The sequence below is a fragment of the Epinephelus lanceolatus genome, chromosome 21 (genome assembly GCF_041903045.1).
Source record: "Epinephelus lanceolatus isolate andai-2023 chromosome 21, ASM4190304v1, whole genome shotgun sequence".
In the NCBI taxonomy this organism is placed as follows: Eukaryota; Metazoa; Chordata; class Actinopteri; order Perciformes; family Serranidae; genus Epinephelus; species Epinephelus lanceolatus.
The window spans coordinates 39,772,603-39,783,259 of NC_135754.1; the positions used below are offsets into that span (position 1 = coordinate 39,772,603).

Here is a 10,657-nt window from a genome sequence, read left to right on the forward strand (position 1 = left end):
ACCATCTTTTTAATGTTGGGTAACTCTGAATCAGCAATTGCTTCATCAAGAACTTGAACATCGTCCTGTCTTCACCATTAATGAGGTCATTTTGGTGACAGTTATTTATGAAATTATCAATCAAAGTTCCAAATTGATAGTTTAGTGTATTTTATGAGACTGGTTTCATTAACTGGCTGACAGTTTGGAGTCCCAACAGGAGTCAGTCCAGCAGTGATTCCAGAACATTTACAGAGCAATAAATTCAGGATCGAGCACCTGTCCTGGATCATATAAACCAGAACTCCTCCTGAGCTCATCATGAACACATCATTATGACATGTACACAACAAGCACAAATCAAGATTTCCTCATCACATAACTTGTATGAAAACGGCCCCTGAAAGGTTTTTTTTTAGTATTTTGTAGCTTGCAAATGTTCCACCTTCACAGCTGTGCTAATAGTCATGCTAACAGTTGTGCTAATAGTTGTGCTAACAGTTGTGCTAATAGTCATGCTAATAGTTGTGCTAACTAACAGAGAAAGGAAGCTAACAGCTAATTTATTTTGTGGTAAAGTAAAACTGAGAGCTGGAGTCTGTTTTTATTTAAACCAAAAGTCTGAAAATGGACTGATGGATATGAAGACAGACAGACAGACAGCTATACAGACAGCTATACAGACAGACAGATAGACAGACAGACAGACAGACAGATGTGCTGACAGACAGAAACACAGACAGACAGACAGATAGATATACAGACAGACCTGCAGACAGATGTGCTGACAGACAGAAACACACAGACAGATATACAGACACAGACAGACGTGCAGACAGATATACAGACAGACAGATGTGCAGACAGATGTGCAGATAGACTGACAGACAGACAGATGTGGATCAGATGCGTCACCTTGTCTGTGGATCCGTCCCTCAGTGTTAGCACCAGTCCGTTCAGACGTTGAATCTCTCCATCTTTGATCTTGATGACTCTCATTAGCTCCATCTCATGTTGCCGTAGTAACGTCTCCCTGGTAACAGCCAGTTCCTTCTGCTTCTCCTCATGGAGTTTGGTCTTTAGCTCTGTCACGGCAACCGTCGCCCGGTGATGCTCCGCCTTCAGCTCCTGACTCTTCTCCCTCTCCAGACGGCTGACCTGAGGGTCAACATTTGCATGAGAACTACAACACCAGCAGCAGTAAGGGTAATGGTGACCACAACAGTACTCTGGGTTCTGTAGTCCTTACCTTGTTCTTTTCATGTTGTAGTTCTATCTGGATGTCTGTCAGTTTGGCTCTCAGCTCCTCATTGGCTGCTTGAAGAGTTGCCATGGCATCAGGTCGCTCCCCCTTCCCACGCACCCCTGCTCCTCTCTTTGACATCACCACCACCTGAAGGCTCTGCCCCCCCAATGAGCTGTCTGTCAATCTGAAGTTTGACTACATCTGGACCTGTCAACACACAAATACACAACCATGAGCACACACATCAGTCATTGTGACATCACCTACCACAACAATCTGATCTGTGGTTAGAGTTCAGTCACCTTAAATCGTCTGATCCCTGGTTAGAGTTTGGTTACCTTAAATCATCCAATCTGTGGTTAGAGTTCAGTTACCTTAAATCATCAATCAATCAATCAATCAATCAATTTTATTTATAAAGCCCAATATCACAAATCACAATTTGCCTCACAGGGCTTTACATCATATGACATCCCTCTGTCCTTATGACCCTCACAGCTGATCAGGAAAAACTCCCCAAAAAACCCTTTAATGGGGAAAAATTAAAAAAAAAAAAATCATCTGATCCATGGTTAGAGTTCAGTCACCTTAAATTGTTTTGGTCAGAATTAACAGAGACAAATATCAACTGTTTTCTATGTGTGACATCTGTGTGTCTTAAGATATCTAATGAAAGTTTAGGTCACATTAAATCTTAAAATGTGTTTCATGTCTGTGTTCTAATTTTCTTTAAAGGAGAAGTCCGGTATTTTGCACTTTGATCCCCATTTCTGGGTTGTTTATGATGAAATAGAGTGGCTAGACCAAAATAGTGATGATTGCTAATTTTCAGAGAGTTTGTCTTTCCCCTGCCTGGCTTAACACTGCTGCCTGTGGCCATGAGTGAACCTGTCCTAAAACCACCCTAAACATTCATTTTCAAAGCCATTTGAAGTTCATTTGAAGTCTAGTCCTCGGACAAATCGGGAGGTCTCCTGGAAAAACTGTTTTCCCTCTCAGCTGTTGTGATGACAGAGTTAATGAATCCTGCTGACTGCTGCAGGACGCTTTATTTCGCGTTCATCAGACTAAGATGGCTGCAAGCGGCAGTGCAGCATCCTGCTCAGGGCTCAGTGTGTATCAGCTGTACAGCTCCAGACAAAACATTCCTACAAAACATCAGAACTGAACTGAACACACAACTCCACAACCTGAAAGACATCCACACTGCTGCCTGTAGGAAACAACATTAACAATTCCTGTTAGATGCTTCTCATGCTGGACATCTAGTGTTTACACATCTGTCCTCTGGGAGGCGCTACACACCATAAAAACCTGCACAACCAGATGAAGAAACACCTGAGACACCTGAGTCTACCTGAGAGCTGTTGAATCTCTTGCACATCTGTCCGTCCTGGAAGAGGGATCCCTCCTCAGTTGCTCTTCCTGAGGTTTCTACCGTTTTTTTTCCCCGTTAAAGGGTTTTTTGGGGAGTTTTTCCTGATCAGCTGTGAGGGTCTTAAGGACAGAGGGATGTCGTATGCTGTAAAGCCCTGTGAGGCAAATTGTGATTTGTGATATTGGGCTTTATAAATAAAATTGATTGATTAATTGATTGATTGATCAATAACTACAATGTGTGACTGATTCAGTCACCCCCCCCCCCCCCACACACACACACACATTATTTTATTATTATTGTGCCTATTATTTTCTTGTTGTGTCTTCTTTTTACTTAGTTATTTTTTAAATTTTTTATATATTTGTTGACGTGTTTTGTGCTCCACAGGGAGTTTGACGTGTTATTGTATGGTTTCTGATATAATGACGGATAAAGTTGTTGTTGTTACTTCAGTATATTGAACTCACATTGTCTGCAGACCGCCTCTCAATTCAGTTTTAATGAACCAGAACCATATTTCATGTCTGAGTTGTTACTTCCTGTTGATGGGCAGATCTGAGGTCAGCTTCACTTCAGGACAAACACACAGCTTTATAACAGTACTGTAACAGAAAATACTACAAGAACAACAACACTACAAGTACAAGAACAACAACACTATGAGTACAACACCATAGGTACAACAACACTATGAGAACAACAACAACATGAGTACAACAATACTATGCATCAAACAACAACACTAAGAGTACAACAACAACAACAACAACAACAACACTGAGTAGAACAACAATATGAGTACAACAACACTATGAGTACAACAAAAACACCACTATGAGTACAACAACACTATAAGTACAACACTATGAGTGAAACAACAACACTATGAGTACAACAAAAACACCACTATGAGTACAACAACACTATGAGTGAAACAACAACATCAACAACAACAACAACACTATGAGTACAACAAAAACACCACTATGAGTACAACAACACTATGAGTAGAACAACAACAACAATAACACTATGAGTACAACAACACTATGAGTGAAACAACAACACTATGAGTACAACAAAAACACCACTATGAGTACAACAACACTATGAGCACAACAAAAACACCACTATGAGTACAACAACACTATGAGTACAACACTATGAGTGAAACAACAACAACAACAACAACACTATGAGTACAACAAAAACACCACTATGACTACAACACCACTATGAGTACAACACTATGAGTGAAACAACAACAACAACAACAACAACACTATGAGTACAACAAAAACACCACTATGACTACAACAACACTATGAGTGAAACAACAACAATAACACTATTAGTGAAACAACAACAACATCATCATCATCAACAACAACAACAACAACAACACTATGAGTACAACAAAAACACCACTATGAGTACAACAACACTATGAGTACAACAACAACAACAACACTATGAGTACAACACCACCACCACTATGAGTACAACAACAACACCACCACTATGAGTACAATAACAACAACAACAACAACAACACTATGAGTAGAATGCAACACTACAATTAATAGTACTGACAGTGTCAGGAGCAGTGTTAGTGTGTTGAGGTGCCTCAGCAGTATCAGTAGTTGCAGTAACAGTAGTTGCAGTAGTAATAGTAGTTGCAGTAACAGTAGTTGCAGTGGTAGTTGCAGTAACAGTAGCTGCAGTAACAGTAGTTGCAGTGGTAGTTGCAGTAACAGTAGTTGCAGTAGTAATAGTAGTTGCAGTAACAGTAGTTGCAGCAACAGTAGTTGCAGTAACAGTAGTTGCAGTAGTAATAGTAGTTGCAGTAACAGTAGTTGCAGCAACAGTAGTTGCAGTAACAGTAGTTGCAGTAGTAATAGTAGTTGCAATAACAGTTGCAGTAGTAATAGTAGTTGCAGTAACAGTAATTGCAGCAACGGTAGTTGCAGTAACAGTAGTTGCAGTAGTAGTTGCAGTAACAGTAGTTGCAGTAGTAATAGTAATTGCAGTAACAGTAGTTGCAGTAGTAGTTGCAGTAACAGTAGTTGCAGTAGTAATAGTAATTGCAGTAACAGTAGTTGCAGTAACAGTAGCTAGTTGCAGTAACAGTAGTTGCAGTTTTAGCAGTTGACGTAACAGTAGTTGCAGTAACAGTAGCTAGTCGCAGTAACAGTAGTTGCAGTAGTAATAGTAATTGCAGTAACAGTAGGTAGTTGCAGTAACAGTAGTTGCAGTAGTAATAGTAATTGCAGTAACAGTAGTTACAGTAACAGTAGCTAGTCGCAGTAACAGTAGTTGCAGTTTTAGCAGTTGAAGTAACAGTAGTTGAAGTAACAGTAGCTAGTTGCAGTAACAGTAGTTGCAGTAGTAATAGTAATTGCAGTAACAGTAGTTGCAGTAACAGTAGCTAGCTGCAGTAACAGTAGTTGCAGTTTTAGCAGTTGAAGTAACAGTAGTTGCAGTAACAGTAGCTAGTCGCAGTAACAGTAGTTGCAGTAGTAATAGTAATTGCAGTAACAGTAGGTAGTTGCAGTAACAGTAGTTGCAGTAGTAATAGTAATTGCAGTAACAGTAGTTACAGTAACAGTAGCTAGTCGCAGTAACAGTAGTTGCAGTTTTAGCAGTTGGAGTAACAGTAGTTGAAGTAACAGTAGCTAGTTGCAGTAACAGTAGTTGCAGTAGTAATAGTAATTGCAGTAACAGTAGTTGCAGTAACAGTAGCTAGCTGCAGTAACAGTAGTTGCAGTTTTAGCAGTTGAAGTAACAGTAGTTGCAGTAATGGCAGTTGCAGTAACAGTAGTTGCAGTTTTAGCAGTTGAAGTAACAGCAGTTGCAGTAACAGTAGCTAGTTGCAGTAACAGTAGTTGCAGTAGTAATAGTAATTGCAGTAACAGTAGTTGTAGTAACAGTAGCTAGTTGCAGTAACAGTAGTTGCAGTAACAGTAGCTAGTTGCAGTAACAGTAGTCGCAGTAGTAATAGTAATTGCAGTAACAGTAGTTGTAGTAACAATAGCTAGTTGCAGTAACAGTAGCTAGTTGAAGTAACAGTAGTTGCAGTAACAGTAGTTGCAGTAGTAATAGTAATTGCAGTAACAGTAGTTGTTGTAACAGTAGCTAGTTGCAGTAACAGTAGTTGCAGTAACAGTAGCTAGTTGCAGTAACAGTAGTTGTAACAGTAGCTAGTTGCAGTAACAGTAGCTAGTTCAAGTAACAGTAGTTGCAGTAACAGTAGTTGCAGTAGTAATAGTAATTGCAGTAACAGTAGTTGTTGTAACAGTAGCTAGTTGCAGTAACAGTAGTTGCAGTTTCAGCAGTTGACGTAACAGTAGTTGCAGTAACAGTAGCTAGTTGCAGTAACAGTAGTTGCAGTAGTAATAGTAATTGCAGTAACAGTAGTTGCAGTAACAGTAGCTAGTTGCAGTAACAGTAGTTGCAGGTTTAGCAGTTGAAGTAATTAGTTGCAGTAACAGTAGTTGCAGTAACAGTAGCTAGTTGCAGTAACAGTAGTTGCAGTAGTAATAGTAATTGCAGTAACAGTAGTTGCAGTAACAGTAGCTAGTTGCAGTAACAGTAGTTGCAGGTTTAGCAGTTGAAGTAATTAGTTGCAGTAACAGTAGTTGCAGTAACAGTAGCTAGTTGCAGTAACAGTAGTTGCAGTAATAGCAGTTTAAGTAACAGTAGTTGCAGTAATAGCAGTTGCAGTAACAGTAGGTAGTTGCAGTAACAGTAATTGCAGTAGTAATAGTAATTGCAGTAACAGTAGTTGTAACAGTAGCTAGTTGCAGTAACAGTAGTTGCAGTAGTAATAGTAATTGCAGTAACAGTAGTTGCAGTAACAGTAGCTAGTTGCAGTAACAGTAGTTGCAGTTTCAGCAGTTGACGTAACAGTAGTTGCAGTACCAGTAGCTAGTTGCAGTAACAGTAGTTGCAGTTTTAGCAGTTGAAGTAATTAGTTGCAGTAACAGTAGTTGCAGTAACAGTAGCTAGTTGCAGTAACAGTAGTTGCAGTAATAGCAGTTGAAGTAACAGTAGTTGCAGTAACAGTAGTTGCAGTAATAGCAGTTGTAGTAACAGTAGTTGCAGTAACAGTAGTTGCAGTAATAGCAGTTGCAGTAGGCTAATAGCAGGTGAAGTAACAGTAGTTGCAGTAACAGTAGTTGCAGAAATAGCAATTGAAGTAACAGTAGTTGTAGTAACAGTAGTTGCAGTAACAGCAGTTGCAGCGGTAGTTGCAGTAACAGTAGTTGCAGTAACAGCAGTTGCAGTAACAGTAGTTGCAGTAACAGCAGTTGCAGCGGTAGTTGCAGTAACAGTAGTTGCGGTAATAGCAGTTGCAGTAGGCTAATAGCAGTTAAAGTAACAGTAGTTGCAGTAACAGGAGTTGCAGTAATAGCAGTTGAAGTAACAGTAGTTGCAGTAACAGTAGTTGCAGCGGTATTTGCAGTAACAGTAGTTGTAGTAACAGCAGTTGCAGTAACAGCAGTTGCAGCAGTAGTTGCAGTAACAGTGGTTGCAGTAACAGTAGTTGCAGTAATAGAAGTTGAAGTAACAGTAGTTGCAGTAACAGTAGTTGCAGTAATAGCAGTTGCAGTAACAGTACTTGCAGTAACAGTAGTTGCAGTAACAGTAGTTGTAGTAACAGTAGTTGCAGTAACAGTAGTTGCAGTAACAGCAGTTGCAGCGGTAGTTGCAGTAATAGCAGTTGCAGTAACAGTAGTTGCAGTAACAGTAGTTACAGTGGTAGTTGCAGTAACAGTAGTTGTAGTAACAGTAGTTGCAGTGGTAGTTGCAGTAATAGCAGTTGCAGTAGGCTAATAGCAGTTAAAGTAACAGTAGTTGCAGTAACAGTAGTTGCAGCGGTAGTTGCAGTAACTGTAGTTGCAGTAACAGTAGTTGTAGTAACAGTAGTTGCAGTAATAGCAGTTGCAGTAGGCTAATAGCAGTTAAAGTAACAGTAGTTGCAGCAATGTAGTTGCAGTAATAGCAGTTGCAGTCACAGTAGTTGCAGTAACAGTAGTTGCAGTAACAGTAGTTGCAGCGGTAGTTGCAGTAACAGTAGTTGTAGTAACAGTAGTTGCAGTAATAGCAGTTGACGTAACAGTAGTTGCAGTAACAGTAGTTGCAGCGGTATTTGCAGTAACAGTAGTTGTAGTAACAGCAGTTGCAGTAACAGCAGTTGCAGCAGTAGTTGCAGTAACAGTAGTTGCAGTAACAGTGGTTGCAGTAACAGTAGTTGCAGTAACAGTAGTTGCAGTAATAGCAGTTGAAGTAACAGTAGTTGCAGTAACAGTAGTTGCAGTAATAGCAGTTGCAGTAACAGTAGTTGCAGTAACAGCAGTTGCAGCGGTAGTTGCAGTAATAGTAGTTGCAGTAACAGTAGTTGCAGTAACAGTAGTTGCAGTGGTAGTTGCAGTAACAGTAGTTGTAGTAACAGTAGTTGCAGTGGTAGTTGCAGTAATAGCAGTTGCAGTAGGCTAATAGCAGTTAAAGTAACAGTAGTTGCAGTAACAGTAGTTGCAGCGGTAGTTGCAGTAACCATAGTTGCAGTAACAGTAGTTGTAGTAACAGTAGTTGCAGTAATAGCAGTTGCAGTAGGCTAATAGCAGTTAAAGCAACAGTAGTTGCAGTAATAGCAGTTGCAGTCACAGTAGTTGTAGTAACAGTAGTTGCAGTAACAGTAGTTGCAGCGGTAGTTGCAGTAACAGTAGTTGCAGTCACAGTAGTTGTAGTAACAGTAGTTGCAGTCACAGTAGTTGTAGTAACAGTAGTTGCAGTAACAGTAGTTGCAGCGGTAGTTGCAGTAACAGTAGTTGCAGTAGTTGCCCTCTGTGGACACGCCTCCTGATAAAACTGATGCAGGACAGGTGAACCTCTGACAGGTGACATGACGCTGCCACAGCAACTGACACACTGCACAGCAGCACAACATGACTGTTTCTGTGGCAACACCATCAACACGCAGACACAAGACACAGAAACAGACACACACAGACACAGACACACACACACACACACTGACAGTTAAGGCCTAACTGAACACACACACATGAAAAGATGTAGATTACTCACCGTCCAATAGGAAGCCTCGGACACTGCATTGCTGTTTGTGTGTGTGCGTGCTTGTGTGTGTGCATGTGTGTGTGTGTGTGTGTGTGTGTCAGTAGGTTAGCTTCCTAACCTGAGCATGCTAACTAGTAGCTAGCTTCACTGCAGCTTAATGTGTGTGTGTTTCTGTGTGTGCTGTCGGCATCAGCCTCCCTCTAGCCTGTCTGTCCCCCTGTCTGTCCCTCTGTCTCTGTCTGTCTCTCTGTCTGTCCCTCTGTCTCTGTCTGTCTCTGTCTGTCTCTGTTAGCAGTTAGCTCATGTCAGTGTGTGTTTGTGTGTCGATGCTGTTAGCATCTCTGCAGCCTCTGCTGGCGTCATCCTCATCCTCCTCCTCCTCCTCTTCCCAGCATCCTTCAGTGAGACACAGAGCTAAACCAGCTGAGCTCTGTCTCCCTCTGCTGGACACTCATCATCATCATCATCATCGTCACACCATCATCCTCATGTCTCTGAAGCCCTGACCACAGACACTGATAATAATCAGCTGTGTCTCACATAGTGTCTCAGTCTGTCTCAGGTGGATGTCTTCATCTTCTATCTGCATGTTACTGTTGTTAAAGAGCTTCATCATCATCATCATCATCATCATCATCTTCATCATCATCATCACCATCACCATCATCACCATCTCCATGTCTCATCCCAAGGACACTGAACCATCTCTGTGTCTCATCCCGAGGACACTGGACCGTCTCTGTGTCTCATCCTGAGGAAACTAAACCGTCTCTGTGTCTCATCCCGAGGACACTGAACCGACTCCGTGTCTAATCCCAAGGACACTGAACCGTCTCTGTGTCTCATCCCGAGGACACTGAACCGACTCCGTGTCTAATCCCAAGGACACTGAACCGTCTCTGTGTCTCATCCCGAGGACACTGAACCGTCTCTGTGTCTCATCCCGAGGACACTGAACCGTCTCTGTGTCTCATCCAGAGGACACTGAACTGTCTCCGTGTCTCATCCCGAGGACACTGGACCGTCTCCGTGTCTCATCCCGAGGACACTGGACCGTCTCCGTGTCTCATCCTGGGAAACACTGAACTGTCTCTGTGTCTCATCCCGAGGACACTGAACCATCTCCGTGTCTCATCCCAAGGACACTGAACCGTCTCCGTGTCTCACCCCGAGGACACTGAACTGTCTCCGTGTCTCATCCTGGGAAACACTGAACTGTCTCTGTGTCTCATCCCGAGGACACTGAACTGTCTCCGTGTCTCATCCTGGGAAACACTGAACTGTCTCCGTGTCTCATCCTGGGAAATACTGAACCGTCTCTGTGTCTCATCCCGAGGACACTGAACCGTCTCCGTGTCTCATCCCAAGGACACTGAACTGTCTCCGTGTCTCATCCCGAGGACACTGAACTGTCTCCATGTCTCATCCCGAGGACACTGAACCGTCTCCGTGTCTCATCCCAAGGACACAGAACCGTCTCTGTGTCTCATCCCAAGGACACAGAACCGTCTCTGTGTCTCATCCCAAGGACACTGGACTGTCTCTGTGTCTCATCCCAAGGACACTGAACCGTCTCCGTGTCTCATCCCGAGGACACTGGACCGTCTCCGTGTCTCATCCTGGGAAACACTGAACTGTCTCTGTGTCTTATCCTGAGGAAACTGAACCGTCTCTGTGTCTCATCCCGAGGACACTGAACCATCTCCGTGTCTCATCCCAAGGACACTGAACCGTCTCTGTGTCTCATCCCGAGGACACTGAACCGTCTCCGTGTCTCATCCCGAGGAAACTGAACCGTCTCCGTGTCTCATCCCGAGGACACTGAACCGTCTCCGTGTCTCACCCCGAGGACACTGAACTGTCTCCGTGTCTCATCCTGGGAAACACTGAACTGTCTCTGTGTCTCATCCCGAGGACACTGAACTGTCTCCGTGTCTCATCCTGGGAAACACTGAACTGTCTCTGTGTCT

At 42.5% G+C, this 10,657-nt stretch overlaps 1 protein-coding gene across 7 annotated transcripts in view; it reads right to left on the reverse strand.

The window, feature by feature from the left end:
- The window catches only part of jakmip3 (Janus kinase and microtubule interacting protein 3), a 53,495-nt gene extending 44,462 nt beyond the window's left edge, over positions 1-9,033 (reverse strand). For 6 of the 7 annotated variants that reach the window (XM_078163228.1, XM_078163227.1, XM_078163224.1 and 3 more), the window contains exons 1-3: positions 8,697-9,032; positions 1,229-1,432; positions 895-1,137 (exon numbers count right to left, since the gene is read on the reverse strand). In XM_078163228.1, the coding sequence (XP_078019354.1) occupies positions 895-1,137; positions 1,229-1,363 (378 nt within the window). In that variant the 5' untranslated portion in view covers positions 1,364-1,432; positions 8,697-9,032. Of the gene's footprint in view, positions 1-894; positions 1,138-1,228; positions 1,433-8,696 lie in introns of all 7 variants that reach the window. The other variant, XM_078163225.1, reaches the window with a different exon arrangement.
- Positions 9,034-10,657: the final 1,624 nt, after the last annotated feature.